The sequence below is a fragment of the Ranitomeya imitator genome, chromosome 2, assembly GCF_032444005.1.
Source record: "Ranitomeya imitator isolate aRanImi1 chromosome 2, aRanImi1.pri, whole genome shotgun sequence".
Classification (NCBI taxonomy): Eukaryota; Metazoa; Chordata; class Amphibia; order Anura; family Dendrobatidae; genus Ranitomeya; species Ranitomeya imitator.
Genome location: NC_091283.1, coordinates 403,929,685 through 403,951,294, shown reverse-complemented (window position 1 = coordinate 403,951,294; position 21,610 = coordinate 403,929,685). Strand labels below are relative to the sequence as shown.

At 44.5% G+C, this 21,610-nt stretch overlaps 2 protein-coding genes across 2 annotated transcripts in view; one reads left to right on the top strand and one right to left on the bottom strand.

Moving 5' to 3' along the window:
- OGFOD3 (2-oxoglutarate and iron dependent oxygenase domain containing 3) overlaps positions 1 to 1,991 on the bottom strand; it is an 86,448-nt gene extending 84,457 nt beyond the window's left edge. Inside the window, exon 1 of the mRNA XM_069750669.1 lies at positions 1,772 to 1,991. Coding sequence (XP_069606770.1) covers positions 1,772 to 1,863 — 92 coding nt within the window. The 5' untranslated portion in view covers positions 1,864 to 1,991. The remainder of the gene's footprint in view (positions 1 to 1,771) is intronic.
- HEXD (hexosaminidase D) lies at positions 1,835 to 21,180 on the top strand. Its single transcript, XM_069750668.1, has 13 exons — positions 1,835 to 1,969; positions 3,647 to 3,764; positions 3,910 to 4,019; positions 5,271 to 5,358; positions 5,436 to 5,600; positions 8,643 to 8,826; positions 8,926 to 8,997; positions 9,094 to 9,289; positions 9,387 to 9,469; positions 11,814 to 11,892; positions 12,176 to 12,277; positions 15,948 to 16,037; positions 20,331 to 21,180. Exons 1-13 carry the CDS (start codon positions 1,962 to 1,964, stop codon positions 20,497 to 20,499), a joined length of 1,464 nt encoding a protein of 487 aa, XP_069606769.1. The 5' UTR covers positions 1,835 to 1,961; the 3' UTR covers positions 20,500 to 21,180.
- Positions 21,181 to 21,610: the final 430 nt, after the last annotated feature.

Below are 21,610 nucleotides of genomic sequence, written 5' to 3'. Positions count from 1 at the left end.
GGGGCAAAGTCTGCTGCCGGCAATGTTCTGGGGGCACAATCTGCAGCAAGTACTTTACTGGGGTCATATTCTGCGGGGGCACAGTCTGTGGCAAGCAGTGTCCTGGGAGCACCGTCTGCGGTCGGCAGTGTCCTGGGAGCACCGTCTGCAGCCAGCACTGTTCTGGAGGCACCGTCTGCAGCCGGCACTGTTCTGGAGGCACCGTCTGCGGCTAACAGTATCCTGGGGGCACCGTCTGCAGTCGACAGTGTCCTAGGAGCACCGTATGCGGTCGGCAGTGTCCTGGGGGCACCGTCTGCGGCTGACAGTGTTCTGGGGTCATCGTCTGCGGTCGGCAGTGCTCTGGGGACACCGTCTGCGGTCGGCAGTGCTCTGGGGACACCGTCTGCGGTCGGCAGTGTCCTGGGGGCACCGTCTGCAGTGCTCTGTGGGCACTGTCTGCGGTCGGCAGTGTTTTGGGGTCATCGTCTGCGGTCGGCAGTGTTCTGTGGGCACCATCTGCGTCCGGCAGTGTCCTGTGGGCACCGTCTGCGGTTGGCAGTATTCTGGGGCCACTGTCTGTTTCCAGCACTGCTTTGGGGGTACCGTCCGTGGTCGGCAGTATTCTGGGGCACCGTCTGCAGTTGGCAGTGTTCTGAGGGCACCGTCTGCATTCGGCAGTGTTCTGTGGGCACCCGCCTGCGTTCGGCAGTGTTCTGGGGTCACTGTTTGCGGTCGGCAGTATTCTGGGGCCAGCGTCTGCAGTCGGCACTATTCTGTGGGCACCCGTCTGCGGACGGTAGGGTTCTGGGGGCACAGTCTGCGGTCGGCACTGTTCTGGGGTCATCACCTGCAGTCGGCAGTGTCCTTGGGGCACCGTCTGTGGTCGACAGTCTTCTGGGGGCACCGTCTGCAGTCGGCAGTGTCCTGGGGGCACCGCCTGAGGTCGCCAGTGTCCTGGGGGCACGTCTGCGGTCAGCAGTGTTCTGGAGGCACCGTCTGCAGTGTTCTGGGGGCACTGTCTGTGGTTGGCTGTGTTCTGGAGGCACTCTCTGCGGTCGGCAATGTTCTGGGGGAACCGTCTGTGGTTGGCAGTGCTCTGGGGGCACCGTCTGCGGTCGGCAGTGTCCTGGGGGCACTGTCTGCGGTCGGCAGTGTCCTGGGGGCACTGTCTGCGGTCGGCAGTGTTCTGGAGGCGCCGTCTGTGATCGGCAATGTTCTGGGGGCACTGTCTGCAGTGTCCTGGGGGCACCGTGTGCGGTCGGCAGTGTTCTGGGGGCACCGTCTGCGGTCGGCAGTGTTCTGGGGGCACCGTCTGCGGTCGGCAGTGTTCTGGGGGCACCGTCTGCGGTCGGCAGTGTTCTGGGGGCACCGTCTGCGGTCGGCAGTGTTCTGGGGGCACCGTCTGCGGTCGGCAGTGTTCTGGGGGCACCGTCTGCGGTCGGCAGTGTTCTGGGGGCACCGTCTGCGGTCGGCAGCGTTCTGGGGGCACCGTCTGCGGTCGGCAGTGTTCTGGGGGCACCGTCTGCGGTCGGCAGTGTTCTGGGGGCACTGTCTGCGCTCGGCAGTGTTCTGGGGGCACCGTCTGCGCTCGGCAGTGTCCTGGGGGCACCGTCTGCGGTCGGAAGCATTCTGGGGGCACCGTCTGCAGTCTGCAGTGTTCTGGGGGCACCATCTGCGCCCCCTTCCCCTCTCATGCCCACATGTATCCTCAGATTCTCTATGCAGTCATTTATATTATAACAGATGTGACTTTAACCCCTTCATGCCTCTGTCTCCCGCTTAGACTCACCCGGCCTTCCCTCCCTGAGCCCCACGACCAGGCCCCGCCGCCTCCCCGTTCTCTCCGGTCACTCTCGGCCGCCGCCGGTGTTTCGTTGCCATAGTGAGCGCTGACTGCAGCTCGGCGCTCCGACGTGGAGCCTGCACATTGGCCAGTGCTGGGCCAGGCTAGAGCAGCGGAGGCCAGAGCAGCCGCAGACATGGATGGGTGAGCGCTTCCCTGTTACACTGGCACATCCCCCTGCCCTGTACAGCGCCCACCAGGGGGACTAGGAGTCCCAGCATGCCCTGTCTACCCCTGGGAGTCATCCTCCCATGAGGGACTACAATAACCAGCAATTTCAGCCATGTTCATAACTGCTCTCAGGAATTACTGCCGAGCTATGCTGATTAATGGGGCAGCTATGGGGGTACAGAGGGCACAGCTGTGGCATGGGACCTACACCCTTATGTCACTCACCTACAACCTCTGACTGCTGCCAATCCACGTCTCCCAGCATACCCTGACAACCAGGCACGGTGTGGGCATGCTGGGAGTTGTAGTAGAAATGACGCGTGATGGGGTCCGGGGTATGAGGGCGACCCTAACGAGACCACGTAATAGGGCAGGATCCCCCCATGTTACCTCTGGACGACCCCTTAATCTTAACCTTTTTCACCTGTTTATTTTTTCCGTCATCTAATAACACTGCGTTGTGTGAACCCGTTTAACGGACTACGTTACACCACGTAGTCCGTTAACGCCGCCATTACAAGCAATGGCGAGCGCATCGCTAGCGCACGCCCACAATGGGCGTGCGCTAGCGATGTGCCGTCATTGAGTGACGGACCCGAGACGCCGCCTGCAGTGTTTCCGGGTCCGTCACTGCTAGCGCGCCGCTAGCGCAGATGGAGCTAGCAGAAGCTCCATCTGTGCAAGCGCCGGCACTTGCGTTAGTGCAGTCCGTTTAACGGATATGTTGAACGGACTGCACTAACGTAGTGTGAACCTAGCCGAGGGATTTTTTTTTTTTTGCGGAGCGAGTTGTAGTTTTTTATTTCACCATATAATATACTGAAAAACAGGAAAAAAATCTCCAAGTGCGAGGAAATGATTAAAAAAAAGCAAGGCTGCTATTGTTTTCTTAGTACCTATGAAGGCTTGATAACTTTTTATTGCATTTTCAGGGAGGAGGTGACGTAATTTTTATATTTTTGTAGCGTGAACTTTTACGGTTGCGGCAATATCGAAAAAGTTTTCATTTTGCTTATTTGTTTTCTTTTTTTTCATGTCATGATAAAAAGGGCGAAGAGTGATTTTAATTTTTTTTTATATATATTTTTCCTTTTTTTTTTTACCTCTCAAGTCTCAAATTATATTCTTTAATTCATCAGTGACTGTATACCGCAATAGTTTAGTATCATGGTCTCCTATAAAGCAAGATTGTATCTATGGGAGTATGAAGCTGGCGTGGCTGCCCATCCGCACCCTGTTATGGTAGGCAGGGGAATGGGGGGGACATTGGCGACCAAAGAGAGGCGCCACTGGGACCACGATACCTAAATGCTGCTGTCAGTGATTGACAGCGGCATTTAAAGGGGATAAACAGCAGCAACGACAGAAGCCTCCAGTCGCTGCTGCTGTCACCTGCCCCTGAACGGGCTCCGCTCCTGTTCCTGCACCAAGACAGGACTTAAGCCATATCTTTACTCCCCATTTTCTGTTCTCTTTATTACAGATTTTCTGTGTGAAATCAGAGCACGCCAATTTCCATTTACTAACAGCAAGCAGAGCTCTCGAACACATATGGGGTTAATAACCAATGTCAACCTATGCAGGAAATAACAGACCCCATTTAGAAGTCCCATCACTAACTTTTGTGCCATTTTCCCTCTCTCACCTCAGGCAACGTGACGACACCAACAATGGCGAGTCATCTGCGGAGAAAAGATCAAGTGTCAAGATGATCATTGTCCATCTAGACCTTAAAGGGGCTCCTCCGAAAGTCTCCTACCTGGCTGAGGTAACAGACGCAGCCTACTGTCTGTAATATATTGTTTAGCTTTAATCTGGCCTCCAGTAGGAAATCATTCCCTGACTGATAACAGGGAACAGTAGATGTTTCTCAATCGTTTTCAAAGTTTGGTACCTTTTTTTTTTCTTGCTAGGTTTTGCCACTTTTCTCTTCCCTTGGAGCCACCGGGCTGCTGATAGAATATGAAGACACCTTTCCATATTACGAAGAACTCCTCCCGCTGCGAGCTTCTCATGCCTACAGGTGGTCACTGCTCCACTAGTAACCAGTCATTATGCAACACGATAAAAGGAAAACCGTATCCATCAGTGGTGCAGTAATCATTAACAAGAGACAAGGCTATGACATATCCACCATTATACTGCCCCTATGTACAAGCATATAACTACTATAATACTGCACCTGTGTACACGAATATAACTACTATAATACTGCTCATGTGTACACGAATATAACTACTATAATACTGCCCCTATGTACAAGAATATAACTACTATAATACTGCACCTGTGTACACGAATATAACTACTATAATACTGCTCATGTGTACACGAATATAACTACTATAATACTGCCCCTATGTACAAGAATATAACTACTATAATACTGCACCTGTGTACACGAATATAACTACTATAATACTGCTCCTATGTACAAGAATATAACTACTATAATACTGCTCCTATGTACAAGAATATAACTACTATAATACTGCACCTGTGTACACGAATATAACTACTATAATACTGCTCCTATGTACAAGAATATAACTACTATAATACTGCACCTGTGTACATGAATATAACTACTATAATACTGCTCCTATGTACAAGAATATAACTACTATAATACTGCCCCTATGTACAAGAATATAACTACTATAATACTGCCCCCTATGTACAAGAATATAACTACTATAACACTGCTCCTATGTACAAGAATATAACTACTATAATACTGCCCCTATGTACAAGAATATAACTACTATAATACTGCACCTGTGTACACGAATATAACTACTATAATACTGCCCCTATGTACAAGAATATAACTACTATAATACTGCACCTGTGTACACGAATATAACTACTATAATACTGCTCATGTGTACACGAATATAACTACTATAATACTGCCCCTATGTACAAGAATATAACTACTATAATACTGCTCCTATGTATAAGAATATAACTACTATAATACTGCCCCTATGTACAAGAATATAACTACTATAATACTGCTCCCTATGCACAAGAATATAACTACTATAATACTGCTCCTATGTACAAGAATATAACTACTATAATACTGCTCCTATGTACAAGAATATAACTACTATAATACTGCTCCCTATGTACAAGAATATAACTACTATAATACTGCTCCTATGTACAAGAATATAACTACTATAATACTGCTCCCTATGTACAAGAATATACTATAATACTGGCATTCCAGTTTGGTTCCCCCTTTATATTGCTGATATTTTTGCAGCCCTCAAGAAATCCGTGAGATTCTGAGACTGGCGCAAATTAACCATTTAGAAGTCATTCCTCTCATTCAGACGTTTGGACACATGGAGGTATGGACCATGTGGATGATGATGGGCTTTTCCTCATGAGCTCGTGGTCCTAATTTCTGTATTCTTTCCTTTTATAGTTTGTCCTGAAGCATAAGGAGTTTGCCCACCTGAGAGAGATCCCGATGTACCCGAACAGCCTAAACCCACATAGGGAGGAGTCACACCAGCTTCTCCATGCCATGATAAGACAGGTGATGGAGCTCCATCCTGGTCTACGCTGGCTCCATATCGGCTCAGATGAGGTACAATATCTTGTACATCTACCCTATTACAGAACAAAAAAACTGAACTAAAGCAATACACACACCTCAACCAATTAATGTTAGCGTAGAACTATAAATAGTGATGTATATGTGCTCATGGAAGAATGGCAGACCATGCGGATCAAAAGTAGAAACCAACAAGAAAGCACAGAATAAAGGCCGAAAGAAAAAGATATACGCAAATAAAGGAAAGGTGAAACAGGATGTTATGTATTAAAACACCTTTATTAAACATACATGGTGAAGTGGTGCCACTGAAGACAAGGGGTGTCTGCAAAGATTAAAATTGTTAGAAAATACAAGTAATAAAAACAAGAAATTAAGTAAATAAGGCAATATGATAACGGATACCAGAATATAAACCAGGTATAAGGGGTATATAAAATGATATATTATGGAGACATCAAATGGTAATATAATAAAGCAAAAGGGACCGAGCCAAGGAATCCAGAAAATAAATAATAAAGTGCTAGAGTGTTAGAGTCTACGTAAAATAGGATTAGCGCCACAATAAATACATGGATAATCAAGAGAAAATGGAGTCCCAGGTGATAATTAAGTAAAATTCAGTATACATTTTATTGAGTATCAAAAAATAAAGATAAAAACAATACAATAAAATACAGTAACATACACTTCAAGACCATACAGATAGATAGGAGTCACCCATTAGAAGTGAAGGAATCATATATTAGTCAAATACCAATACAAAGCCATAATCAAAATAGCCTCAAGGGAAGCCATCTCACATGAGTAAAGCAAGTAAATCACAAAGTATAATGTGCATAATCACTGAGATAAAGGCTTACCAATGGTTTTGAGGCAATATGGTGTTGTGGATGTCAGACCCCGACGCGCGTTTCGCTGGTTCAAACGCTGCTTTCTCAAGGACGAAGGACGCTTGTCCGAAACGCGTGTCGGGGTAAGTGCAGGGTCTATACAGCAAACCAGTCTGCCAGGTAATACCACCTCATTTCCCTTTATGGACTCATCAATGTTACTGTTTACTTAGGGCTAAGGCCGTATGTATCCCGCGGCTTCTATATTTTTACCAATATTTGTTTTCACGTGTACACTTCGGTTAGCATGAATCCTTTATCTTCCTATATGTATTGTGGTGCTAATCTTATTTTAATCTTATTTCTTGTTTTTATTACTTGTATTTTCAAACAATTTTAATCTTTGCTGTTTATATGCTCAGACACCCCTTGTCTTCAGTGCCACCACTTCACTATGTACCGTATATACTCGAGTATAAGCCGAGATTTTCAGCCCAAAATTTTGGGCTGAAAGTGCCCCTCTCGGCTTATACTCGAGTCACGGTGGGCGGCAGGGTCGGCGGGTGAGGGGGAGAGGGCGCTGAGGCATACTCACCTAGTCCCGGCGGTCCTGACGCTCCCCCTGCCCGTCACACGGTCTTCGGTGCTGCAGTTCTTCCCCTGTTCAGCGGTCACGTGGGACCGCTCATTAGAGAAATGAATATGCGGCTCCACCTCCCATAGGGGTGGAGCCGCATATTCATTTCTCTAATCAGTGGTGCCGGTGACCGCTGATAGAGGAAGAGGCTGCGGCACCGAAGACCGTGTGACAGGCAGAGTGAGCGGGACGCCGGGAGGAGGTAAGTATGTAATATTCACCTGTCCGCGTTCCACACGCCGGGTGTCGCTCTGTCTTCGCGTCCTCTTGCACTGACTGTTCAGGTCAGAGGGTGCGATGATGCATATAGTGTGCGCGCCGCCCTCTGCCTGATCAGTCAGTGCGGAGAGACGCCGGGAGCTGCAAGCAAGAGAAGTGAGTATGGCATTTTTTTTTTTATTGCAGCAGCAGCAATGGCACAGCTTTCTATGGCACAGCTATGGAGCAATACTGAACGGCGCAGAGCACTATATGGCACAGCTATGGGGCAATACTGAATGGCGCAGAGCACTATATGGCACAGCTATGGGGCAATACTGAATGGCGCAGAGCACTATATGGCACAGCTATGGGGCAATAATGAACGGCGCAGAGCACTATATGGCACAGCTTTATATGGCACATCTATGGGACAATAATGAACGGTGCAGAGCACTATATGGCACAGCTTTATATGGAACATCTATGGGGCAATGATGAACGGTGCAGAGCACTATATGGCACAGCTTTATATCGCACATCTATGGGGCAATGATGAACGGCGCAGAGCACTATATGGCAGCTATGGGGCAATAATGAACTGCGCAGAGCACTATATGGCACAGCTATGGGACAAAAATGAACGGCGCAGAGCACTATATGGCAGCTTTGGGGCAGTAATGAACGGTGCAGAGCAGTATATGGCACAGCTTTATATGGCACATCTATGGGGCAATAATGAATGGTGCAGAGCACTATATGGCACAGCTTTATATGGCACATCTATGGGGCAATGACGAACGGTGCAGAGCACTATATGGCAGAGCTTTCTATGGCACATCTATGGAGCAATAATGAACAGTATGGAGCATTATATGTGGCACAGCTTTATATGGAGCTTCTATGGGGCAATAATGAACGATATGGAGCATCTATTTTTATTTTTGAAATTCACCGGTAGCTGCTGCATTTTCCACCCTAGGCTTATACTCGAGTCAATAAGTTTTCCCAGTTTTTTGTGGCAAAATTAGGGGGATCGGCTTATACTCGAGTATATACGGGTATGTATAATAAAGGTGTTTTAATACATAACATCCTGTTTCACCTTTCCTTTATTTGTTTATTTATATCTTTTTCTTTTGGCCTTTATTCGACCTTCTTGTTGGTTTCTGTCTACCCTATTAGTAGAGGGGGGTCCACATCTGCTGATTAGGGGGATGGTACTCTGCAATCGACCCATGATTAAGGGTCCAAGACCAGACACTGAAGATTTGACTTTCTCTTGCCCCAGAGCCACCAGGAAGACAGAGCCTTATTTTGATGCAGCTTTAGATGTGATTGAAGTATATCTTTACTGAATAGGACTCAGTGGTCAGAGCTGTATATAAATATGCACTCTTTACCTAGGTCTACTATCTTGGGGAGGGAGAAGAGTCCAAGAAGTATTTTTCCAAAAATGGGCATACTGTTGAAGACCTCTTTATTTGCCACCTGAAGAAAGTAGCCTCACATGTGGTGTCCACATATCCAGGTGTCAAGCTCATCTCCTGGGATGATATGCTGAGGGGTGCATCTGCCCAGAAATTGACAGGTGGGTAGAGAGGGCGACTCCACAATATTGATAGTGATGTGTCTTGAGAAACCTGGATGCATGGCATTTCTCACCTCTGCTGCTTTCTGTCTTGGCTAGACTCTGGAGTGACCAAACTAGTGGAGCCGATGATCTGGGACTACACCCCAAACCTAGATGTTGACAATAGAGGTACCATAAATAATTATCTACTACAGGGTACCTAGCAATACATGCCGCCGCCTGCGGGAGGCATCACTGTGCTGTGATGACACGGATTTCTTGCAGTTGCACTGATCGAAAAATACTCACAGAGCGGCTTCCAGAAGATCTGGCTGGCCAGTGCCTTTAAGGGGGCAACCGGGACCTCCCAGCAGCTCACCCTTATCGGACATCACTTGGAAAACCACAAATGTTGGCTACAGGTGGTACAGAAGATATCCCATGATATTCTGCAGGGACTGGCCATCACTGGCTGGCAGAGGTACTTTCCTCGCTAGTGTAATATTAGCACCCCCATCTCATTTGGGGGTTCCCTTTGTATTTACATTAAGGGTTAATCACTGCTCTATATTTTTCAGGTATGACCACTTCTCAGTTCTGTGTGAGCTCCTGCCTGTGGGGATACCTTCTCTGGCTGTGTGTCTGCAGACACTGAAGAATGGTATGGTCCACCATACACAGCGCTGTGCACAAGTTTTTAATGAACAAAAGAGAAATGTAAATCCCATCAGTATGTGGTGACCGCCCTTTGCCTTCATCTCTTCTTCTTGGTACTTGTCACTTGTACACAGGTTATGAAGGAGCTCGGCAGGAGGTTGTTCCAAACATCTTGGAGAACTGACCCCAGATCTTCTGTGGATGTCAATTATAGAAATCCTTCTGTCTCTTCATGTGATCCCAGACAGACTGGATGATGTGAGATCTGGGCTCTGTAGGGCCGGATCATCACTTCCAGGACTTAATGACATTGGCTGGATGTTTGGGGTCGTTGCTCTGCTGCAGAATAAAATTGGAGCCAATCAGACGCCTCCTTGATTGTATTACATGATTTATTACAAATTTATTCTGCAGCAGAACAACGACCCCAAACATCCGGCCAATGTCAATAAGAGCGAGGAGTCCTGGAAGTGATGATACGACCCCACAGAGCCCCGATCTCACATCATCCAGTCTGTATGGGATCACATGAAGAGATAGAAGGATTTCCACAAGTGACATCCACAGAAGATCTGGGGTCAGTCCTACAAGATGTTTGGAACAACCTCCTGCCGAGCTCCTTCATAACCTGTGTACAAGTGACAAGTACCGAGAAGAAGAGATGAAGGCAAAGGGCGATCACCACATACTGATGGGATTTAGATTTCTCTTTTTTTCATTCACTTTGCATTTTGTTAATTGTTAAAATAAACGATCAACACTTCTATCTTAAAAACTATTCTTACTTTGCAGCTTTTTTCCACACCTGCCTAAAACGTTTAACTTTTGCACAGATAGATATATGTTGGTAAACCTCTAAACTTGCTGGCAAGAGGGGTCCAACTACCAGACCCCCACACTGTTCTCTAAAACAAAGGGGCCACAGCACTAGTAAAGAAAACTAGCCTAGTACTGGGCAGGGGCTGCACCTCCACTTCAATTCTGCATCCCCCTTCATTCTAGTAATTGTGGAATCCCTGAGATCGGACGCCCCCAACCTTGTCACATTGCATGGGGCAATGTTCTACTCTCTCTTGACTAAAGCTTTATCAGTGCAAGTTTTTTAACCCCTTAACGACCGCCGATACGCCTTTTAACTGCGGTAGTTAAGGGTACTTAACCCACAGCGCCGTTAATTAACGGCTCTGTGGAAAAAGTGTATAGTGCCCCCCAGAGTCGGATTTTCTCCGGGGTCTCGACTGCCGGGGGTAGCCGACACCCTAGAGAACATGATTCGGGTCGGTTTTTACTGACCCCCGGGTTGCGATTGCCAGTAATAAACCGGCGACCACAGAAAAAATGCGCGATTTGCCATTTAATTTCTTTGTCCTCCGATGTGATCGCACATCAGAGAACAGAGAAATAGGGTCCTTGATGCCCCCCCGATACCTCCTGGTGCTCCTCGGCCCTCGTGCACCCCCCATGGGCGCCAGCCACCATCTTCTTCCGGGAAGAAAATGGAGGGCGCATGGCCAGTGCGCCAGGTCTGCCGGCCGGCAGCCGAGACCCCAAAGAACATGATTGGGGTCGGTTTTTACCGACCCCTGTTTTGCGATCGCCTTTACAAAACGTGTAACGGTGGCCACAAAAAAAAAAAGTCTGATGTGCCATTTAATTTCTCTCTCCTCTGATGTGATCGCACATCAGAGGTGAGAGAAATAGAGTCCCGATTCCTCCCCCCCACAGTACCTCCTTTGTCCCTCCATGGCCCCCTGAAGTCCCCCATGCCTCCTACTTCTTCTTCCGTGAGAAAATGGTGGGTGCATGGGCAGTGCGCCCGCCGAGATCTGCCGGCAACAATGGGAAGAATTTTCCTATTGGTTCATTTTGGTCACTTATTTATTAACTATTTTATGTGACATATCTGTGTGATTTAAGGAGATAAAAATTCAAAGTTTGAAAATTGCAAAATTGTCAAAATTTTCGCCATATTTTCATAAAGAAACGCAAGTCATATCGAAGAAATTTTACCACTATCATGAAGTACACTATGTCTCGAAAAAACAATCTCAGAATCAGCGGGATCCGTTAAAGCGTTCCAGAGTTATAACCTCATAAAGTGACAGTGGTCAGAATTGTAAAAATTGGCTTGGTCATTAAGTACCAAATTGGCTCTGTCACTAAGGGGTTAAAGGGGTGGGCCAGTATTACTAAAATATGGCTGTCTTCTTCCAGAAATAGTGCCACATGATGTTCTCTGGTTGTGTCTAGTATTGCAGCTCAGCGTCCCAAATTCAGAAGATGGTGAAGCGGCCATTTGTTTGTAACCTTGATCAACTCTATGTCTCTCTTTTTACCCCCACCCCTAGGTGCGTACTCCGACCAGGTGGCCGCCTCTGTCCAGAATGTCTTGGGAATGTCTTCATTGGATACGGAAAACTACACTTGGTAAATGGAGGAGACTGTGCATTGTTATGCAGTTGTCCATACAAGATTGATTGAATTCTGCTCATTGTCCAATATGGCCCCCACTACAGTAGTTCTCCCCCCCCAGCTTTCCCATACACCTGAATATAGAGGCACAGGTTGCCTGTCCCGTACGCTATGGGAGCCACATTGGTTGTCGCCCATCTTTCCCAGGAACAGAACACTTGGGCAGTGTCTTCATTTTCTCTGGTGTTTTTATTTTGAGGTTTTGTACCTCTTAATATCATGGTTTATTTTGCGGCAGTGAAGCTTCTGGATCCTTCCCCGGCAGTGACGTCCTCATACTCATAACCCAAATCCTGTTCTTCCTGAAGGCTCCCACACAAGAGTTCCTAGAGAGAAACCGGTGAGTGCCAACGAAAAAGTGTGGGGATCTAGTGTAGTATACAGGAAGACAAAGAAGCGCAGGGATCTAGTGTAGTACACAGGAGGTGGTGCTGGGATCTATTATAGTATACAGGAGGGCAAAGAGGCATGGGGATCTAGTGTAGTGTACAGGAGGTGGTGCTGTGATCTATTATAGTATACAGGAGGGCAAAGGCATGGGAATCTAGTGGTCTACAGGAGGTGGTGCATGGATCTAGTCTAGTATACAGGAGGACAAAGAAGCGCAGGGATCTAGTGTAGTATACAGGAGGTGGTGCGAGGATCTATTATAGTATACAGGAGGGCAAAGAGGTGCAGGGATCTAGTGTATTATACAGGAGGTGGTGCGAGGTATTATAGTATACAGGAGGACAAAGAGGTGCATGGATCTAGTGTAGTATACAGGAGGACAAAGGTGCAGGGCTCTAGTGTAGTATAGAGGTTATGCAGGGATCTATTAGAGTATAAAGGTTAAGAGGTGCGGGGATCTGGTGTAGTACACAGGAGGTGGTGCAAGGATCTATTATAGTATACAGGAGGACAAAGAGGTGTGGGAATCTAGTGTAGTATACAGGAGGTGGTGCGGGAATCTATTGTATACAGGAGGACAAAAGGCGCGGAGATCTAGTGTAGTATACAGGAGGTGGTGCGAGTATGTATTATAGTATACAGGAGGATAAAGAGGCGTGGGGATCTAGTGTAGTACACAGAAGGTGGTGCAAAGATATAGCATAGTATGCAGGATGTGGTGCAGGGATCTAGTATATTATATAAGTGGCAGTGTGGAGATCTAGTATAGTTTACAGGGGTGCAAAGAGGGGCAGGGATCTAGTGTAGTATATTGTAGAGCAAAGAGGCTCTGGGATTTAGTGTGGTATACAGGAGGACAGAGGTGCAGAGATCTAGTCTAGTATACAGGAGGGAAAATATGTGCAGGGATCTAGTGTAGTACACATGTGGAGTTGCAGGCGATCTAGTATAATATATAGGAGGAGGTGCAGAGATCTACTATAGTATATGGGCGAAGGTGCAGAGATCTACTATAGTATATGGGCGAAGGTGTGGAGATCTAGAATAGCACAAAGGAGGGCAAATATTTGCGGAGATCTAGTGTAGTATACACGTGAATAAAGGTGCGGGTATCTAGTATAGTATGCAGGAGGAGATGTAGGTGCGGGGGATCTAGTATAGTATACAGGAGGAGATGTAGGTGCGGGGGATCTAATATAGTATACAGGAGGAGATGTAGGTGCGGGGGATCTAATATAGTATACAGGAGGAGATGTAGGTGCGGGGGATCTAATATAGTATACAGGAGGAGATGTAGGTGCGGGGGATCTAATATAGTATACAGGAGGAGATGTAGGTGCGGGGGATCTAATATAGTATACAGGAGGAGATGTAGGTGCGGGGGATCTAATATAGTATACAGGAGGAGATGTAGGTGCGGGGGATCTAATATAGTATACAGGAGGAGATGTAGGTGCGGGGGATCTAGTATAATATACAGGAGGATATGTAAGTGCTGGGGATCTAATATAGTATACAGGAGGAGATGTAGGTGCGGGGATCTAATATAGTATACAGGAGACGGAGGTTCGGGGATCTAGTATACTATACAACAGGAGATGGAAGTGCATGGATTTAGTATTGTATACAGCAGGAGATGGAGTTTCAGGGTTTTATTATAGTATACATGAAGTTTTGGAGGTGTGCAGATCTAGTATAGTATAAAGGAGGTGGTAGAGGTGCAGGAATCTTATTGTATACTGCAGGAGTTCGAGATGCTTGGATCTAGTATTGTATACAGCAGGAGATGGAGGTATGGGGATCTAGTATAGTATACAGCAGGAGATGGAGGTGCGGGGATCTAGTATAGTATACAGCAGGAGATGGAGGTGCGGGGATCTAGTATAGTATACAGCAGGAGATGGAGGTATGGGGATCTAGTATAGTATACAGCAGGAGATGGAGGTGCGGGGATCTAGTATAGTATACAGCAGGAGATGGAGGTATAGGGATCTAGTATAGTATACAGCAGGAGATGGAGGTATGGGGATCTAGTATAGTATACAGCAGGAGATGGAGGTATGGGGATCTAGTATAGTATACAGCAGGAGATGGAGGTATGGGGATCTAGTATAGTATACAGCAGGAGATGGAGGTGCGGGGATCTAGTATAGTATACAGCAGGAGATGGAGGTGCGGGGATCTAGTATAGTATACAGCAGGAGATGGAGGTATGGGGATCTAGTATAGTATACAGCAGGAGATGGAGGTGCGGGGATCTAGTATAGTATACAGCAGGAGATGGAGGTGCGGGTATCTAGTATAGTATACAGCAGGAGATGGAGGTGCGGGGATCTAGTATAGTATACAGCAGGAGATGGAGGTATGGGGATCTAGTATAGTATACAGCAGGAGATGGAGGTGCGGGGATCTAGTATAGTATACAGCAGGAGATGGAGGTATAGGGATCTAGTATAGTATACAGCAGGAGATGGAGGTATGGGGATCTAGTATAGTATACAGCAGGAGATGGAGGTATGGGGATCTAGTATAGTATACAGCAGGAGATGGAGGTATGGGGATCTAGTATAGTATACAGCAGGAGATGGAGGTATGGGGATCTAGTATAGTATACAGCAGGAGATGGAGGTGCGGGGATCTAGTATAGTATACAGCAGGAGATGGAGGTGCGGGGATCTAGTATAGTATACAGCAGGAGATGGAGGTATGGGGATCTAGTATAGTATACAGCAGGAGATGGAGGTGCGGGTATCTAGTATAGTATACAGCAGGAGATGGAGGTGCGGGTATCTAGTATAGTATACAGCAGGAGATGGAGGTGCGGGAATCTAGTATTGTATACAGCAGGAGATGGAGATGCAGGGATCTAGTATTGTATACAGCAGGAGATGGAGGTGCAGGGATCTAGTATTGTATACAGCAGGAGATGGAGGTGCGGGGATCTAGTATAGTATACAGCAGGAGATGGAGGTGCGGGTATCTAGTATAGTATACAGCAGGAGATGGAGGTGCGGGGATCTAGTATTGTATACAGCAGGAGATGGAGATGCAGGGATCTAGTATTGTATACAGCAGGAGATGGAGGTATGGGGATCTAGTATAGTATACAGCAGGAGATGGAGGTGCAGGGATCTAGTATTGTATACAGCAGGAGATGGAGGTGCGGGGATCTAGTATAGTATACAGCAGGAGATGGAGGTATGGGGATCTAGTATAGTATACAGCAGGAGATGGAGGTGCGGGGATCTAGTATTGTATACAGCAGGAGATGGAGATGCAGGGATCTAGTATTGTATACAGCAGGAGATGGAGGTATGGGGATCTAGTATAGTATACAGCAGGAGATGGAGGTGCGGGTATCTAGTATTGTATACAGCAGGAGATGGAGATGCAGGGATCTAGTATTGTATACAGCAGGAGATGGAGGTGCGGGGATCTAGTATAGTATACAGTAGGAGATGGAGATGCAGGGATCTAGTATTGTATACAGCAGGAGATGGAGGTGCAGGGATCTAGTATTGTATACAGCAGGAGATCAAGGTGCGGGGATCTAGTATAGAATGAGGAAACATGATGAACGATTCATATATCGGTACCCTGTGTCCATTATCTGCTTACAGATTTGTCATGGGTTGGTTCAGCTCGTTTCACAGAAAGAGAAAAATGATCCATCCCATAATGGTGCAGCAGATAGAACCAGAGGCCGTGAGGTAAGTGATGCCCAGCAGTTATATTGTGTCTAAGGCCGGATTCACACATCCCTGCCAGAATACACACTGTAGTACAAAGACCGGCTGCAAGTCTCTGGACTCTAACTCATCAGCCTCATAGGTGTCGGGTTGGGTCATGAGATTCGCGGCCGGTCTGTACTCTTACGAGGAAACACAAATTTGTGAATCCAGCCTCGGCCTAATATATCCTGATATAGTACAGGCAACAAAGAAATATCTACTTCTTAGAGGCAGTATAGTAGTTATATCCTTGTACATAGATGCAGTATTATAGTAGTTATATTCTTGTACATAGGGGCAGTATTATAGTAGTTATATCCTTGTACATAGATGCAGTATTATAGTAGTTATATTCTTGTACATAGGGGCAGTATTACAGTAGTTATATTCTTGTACATAGGAGCAGTATTATAGTAGTTATATCCTTGTACATAGATGCAGTATTATAGTAGTTATATTCTTGTACATAGGGGCAATATTATAGTAGTTATATTCTTGTACATAGATGCAGTATTATAGTAGTTATATTCTTGTACATAGGGGCAGTATTACAGTAGTTATATTCTTGTACATAGGAGCAGTATTATAGTAGTTATTATCTTGTACATAGGGGTAGTATTATAGTAGTTATATTCTTGTACATAGGGGCAGTATTATAGTAGTTATATTCTTGTATATTGGAGCAGTATTATAGTAGTTATATTCTTGTACATAGGGGACAGTATTATAGTAGTTATATTCTTGTACATAGGGGCAGTATTATAGTAGTTATATTCTTGTATATTGGAGCAGTATTATAGTAGTTATATTCTTGTACATAGGAGCAGTATTATAGTAGTTATATTCTTGTACGTAGGAGTATTATAGTAGTTATATTCTTGTACGTAGGAGTATTATAGTAGTTATATTCTTGTACATAGGAGCAGTATTATAGTAGTTATATCCTTGTACATAGATGCAGTATTATAGTAGTTATATTCTTGTACATAGGGGCAGTATTATAGTAGTTATATTCTTGTACATAGGGGCAGTATTATAGTAGTTATATTCTTGTACATAGATGCAGTATTATAGTAGTTATATTCTTGTACATAGGAGCAGTATTATAGTAGTTATATTCTTGTACATAGGGGCAGTATTATAGTAGTTATATTCTTGTACATAGGGGCAGTATTATACTAGTTATATTCTTGTACATAGATGCAGTATTATAGTAGTTATATTCTTGTACATAGGGGCAGTATTACAGTAGTTATATCCTTGTACATAGGAGCAGTATTACAGTAGTTATATCCTTGTACATAGGAGCAGTATTATAGTAGTTATATCCTTGTACATAGATGCAGTATTATAGTAGTTATATTCTTGTACATAGGGGCAGTATTATAGTACTTATATTCTTGTACATAGATGCAGTATTACAGTAGTTATATTCTTGTACATAGGAGCAGTATTATAGTAGTTATTATCTTGTACATAGGGGTAGTATTATAGTAGTTATATTCTTGTACATAGGGGCAGTATTATAGTAGTTATATTCTTGTATATTGGAGCAGTATTATAGTAGTTATATTCTTGTACATAGGGGACAGTATTATAGTAGTTATATTCTTGTACATAGGGGCAGTATTATAGTAGTTATATTCTTGTATATTGGAGCAGTATTATAGTAGTTATATTCTTGTACGTAGGAGCAGTATTATAGTAGTTATATTCTTGTACGTAGGAGCAGTATTATAGTAGTTATATTCTTGTACGTAGGAGCAGTATTATAGTAGTTATATTCTTGTACATAGGGGACAGTATTATAGTAGTTATATTCTTGTACATAGGGGCAGTATTATAGTAGTTATATTCTTGTACATAGGGGCAGTATTATAGTAGTTATATTCTTGTATATTGGAGCAGTATTATAGTAGTTATATTCTTGTACATAGGGGACAGTATTATAGTAGTTATATTCTTGTACATAGGGGCAGTATTATAGTAGTTATATTCTTGTATATTGGAGCAGTATTATAGTAGTTATATTCTTGTACATAGGAGCAGTATTATAGTAGTTATATTCTTGTACGTAGGAGCAGTATTATAGTAGTTATATTCTTGTACGTAGGAGCAGTATTATAGTAGTTATATTCTTGTACGTAGGAGCAGTATTATAGTAGTTATATTCTTGTACATAGGGGACAGTATTATAGTAGTTATATTCTTGTACATAGGGGCAGTATTATAGTAGTTATATTCTTGTATATTGGAGCAGTATTATAATAGTTATGTTCTTGTACATAGGGGCAGTATTATAGTACCGTATAAGCCGAGATTTTCAGCCCACTTTTTTGGGCTGAAAGTCCTCATCTCGGCTTATACTCGAGTCATACCCAGGGGTCGGCAGGTGAGGGGGAGCGGGGGCTGTCTAATTATACTTACCTGCTCCTGGCGCGGTCCCTGGCTTCCCGGCGCCGACAGCTTCCTCCTGTAATGAGCGGTCACATGGTACCGCTCATTACAGTAATGAATATGCGGTTCCACCTCCCATAGGGGTGGAGCCGCATATTCATTACTGTAATGAGCGGTAATGGTGACTGCTCAGTACAGGAAGAAGCTGCAGCGCCGGGGAAGCCAGGGACTGCACAGCGCCAGGAGCAGGTAAGTATAACGGGGAGGGGAGCGGAGCGCTGCACTATAGTCACCTGCTCCTCGTTCCGGCGCCGCTCCATCTTCAGCAATGGCGCTCAGGTCAGAGGGCGCGGTGACGTGGTTAGTGCGCGCCCTCAGCCTGAACGTCAGTGCTGAAGATGGAGCGGCGCCAGAACGAGGAGCATGTGAATATTGAAAGTGCCGGGGGCCTGAGCGACGGAGAGGTGAGTATGTGATATTTTTTTTTATCACAGCAAATGGGGCAAGTGTCTGTATGGAGCATCTATGGGGCCATAACGTTTGTGCAGCACTATAAGGGGCCATAACGTCTGTGCAGCACTATATGGGGACATAACGTTTGTGCAGCACTATATGGGGCCATAACGTTTGTGCAGCACTATATGGGGCCATAACGTTTGTGCAGCACTATATGGGGCCATAACGTTTGTGCAGCACTATATGGGGCCATAACATTTGTGCAGCACTATATGGGGCCATAACATTTGTGCAGCACTGTATGGGGCCATAACATTTGTGCAGCACTGTATGGGGCCATAACATTTGTGCAGCACTGTATGGGGCCATAACGTTTGTGCAGCAATGTATGGGGCCATGACGTTTGTACAGCACTATATGGGGCCATAACGTTTGTGCAGCACTGTATGGGGCCATAACGTTTGTGCAGCACTATATGGGGCCATAACGTTTGTGCAGCACTATATGGGGCAAGTGTTGTATGGGGCCATAACGTTTGTGCAGCACTATATGGGGCAAATATCTTTATGGAGCATCTTATGGGGCCATAATCAGCATTTGTGCAGCATTATATTGGGCAAATGCCGTATGTCTATGGAGCATCTTATGGGGCCATTATTAACCTTTATGCAGGATTATATGGGGCATATTTTAATATGGAGCATCTTATGGGGCCATCATAAACTTTATGGGGCTCCTGATTCAATATGGATATTCAAAAACACTTAACCTACTGATGTCTCAATTTAACTTTTATTGGTATCTATTTTTTACTTTTGACATTTACCGGTAGCTGCTGCATTTTCCACCCTAGGCTTATACTCGAGTCATTAAGTTTTCCCAGTTTTTTGTGGCAAAATTAGGGGAGGTCGGCTTATACTCGGGTCTCGGTATACTCTTGTATATTGGAGCAGTATTATAGTAGTTATATTCTTGTACATAGGAGCAGCATTATAGTAGTTATTTTCTTGTACAGAGGGGCAGTATTACAGTAGTTATATTGTATATTGGAGCAGTATTATAATAGTTATATTCTTGTACATAGGAGCAGTATTATAGTAGTTATATTCTTGTACATAGGGGCAGTATTATAGTAGTTATATTCTTGTACATAGGGGTAGTATTACAGTAGTTATATTCTTGTACATAGGGGCAGTATTATAGTAGTTATATTTTTGTATATTGGAGCAGTATTATAATAGTTATATTCTTGTACATAGGGGCAGTATTATAGTAGTTATATTCTTGTACATAGGGGCAGTATTATAGTAGTTATATTCTTGTACATAGGGGCAGTGTTATAGTAGTTATAATCTTGTACATAGGGGGTAGTATTTTAGTAGTTATGTTTAGTAATCTCTATCTATTCTTTGATATTAGTCTCCTGTCTAATTGGACTTTATTACTGGGAGATCTTCAAGCAGCTTTGCTCAAGATCTTTCCTGACGTCACTGTGGATGAATGGATTGAGGAACATTTAATGCCATATTACGTCCAACTTCAACAACTAGTGCAAGATCTTAATACTGCCCTAGAGAACCAGACATAAATGGGTCCTCGCCTTGAATCATCTGCTTCTGAGCCTCAGTTATGACTTTCTATCTGTTGAAGTTTTTCTTTCAGTATCAGTCTTTTCATGTCTCTCTCATCTTCAATTACATAGTAATATACTGTACTCTAGCTACATCCAGAGCTGCACTCACAATTCTGCTGGCTGACGTGAAATCCATCCGCACTGTGCTAACTCACATCTAATGCAATGTACTCAATGCAGATGTTTAGGGCCTCGATTCATCTTTCATGATTTTTGTTATGTCACTTTTCTTGCGGTTCTAGCTGACTTTTTTTGTGCCAATTTGATCTAAGTGGCACACGCGGTTCAGGAATTCAGTGCAAAATAAGAATTGCTCTTTGTTTCCCGTGTTAAAACGGTTTGGTTACTTTTTCTAGCAATAAGTCTCACAAATGGAAAGATTATTATGGTGCAAAAAAAAAAAAAAGGCGCAAAACAACAAGCAAGTGGAAATGCAGTAATGCATCAGGCCTTTAGAGGGCAGCAGAGGGAATTTGATCTAATATAGCCACAATGGACCCATTAAAATTCTTGGTGCAGCTTTGGATGTGAATGGAGGATAAGATTGTCAATGCGATTGTTTGTAAATCAATTATTTTACTGTATAGCTGAAATCAAAAATGTTTTTACTTTCTACCAAAGAAAATGTGCAATTTATCATCATTTCTTTTATTCAGCAACTAATAGTCCAGAAAGAACAGACGTACATTGACAGCCAAGATTAAGGCTAAGCTATTAAATATTGTAGTTTCAGGAAACCCCTTTAAAAGGCCAAATTGGCACATTCCAGGCCAAGCTGATACAATGTATCCTAATATGCTCAATATCGGTTCCGCGGGGGCGGGTCATTATGAATCCATGTCAGGCTCCACCATGCCTCCCACTAGAGATAATATCAGTTTGGGTTTTTTTTTTCTGCGGAGGCATTTAAATATCACAACATGAAGAGAACAATAAGTTTCACCAACTTATACTTTATTCATTGTATTAAAAAAACCAGACGTTACATACACACAGAGCGGGAATTTCAAGTATTCTAGTTCCATAATACATATATAATACATAAAGTGTAACATTCCCACATCTT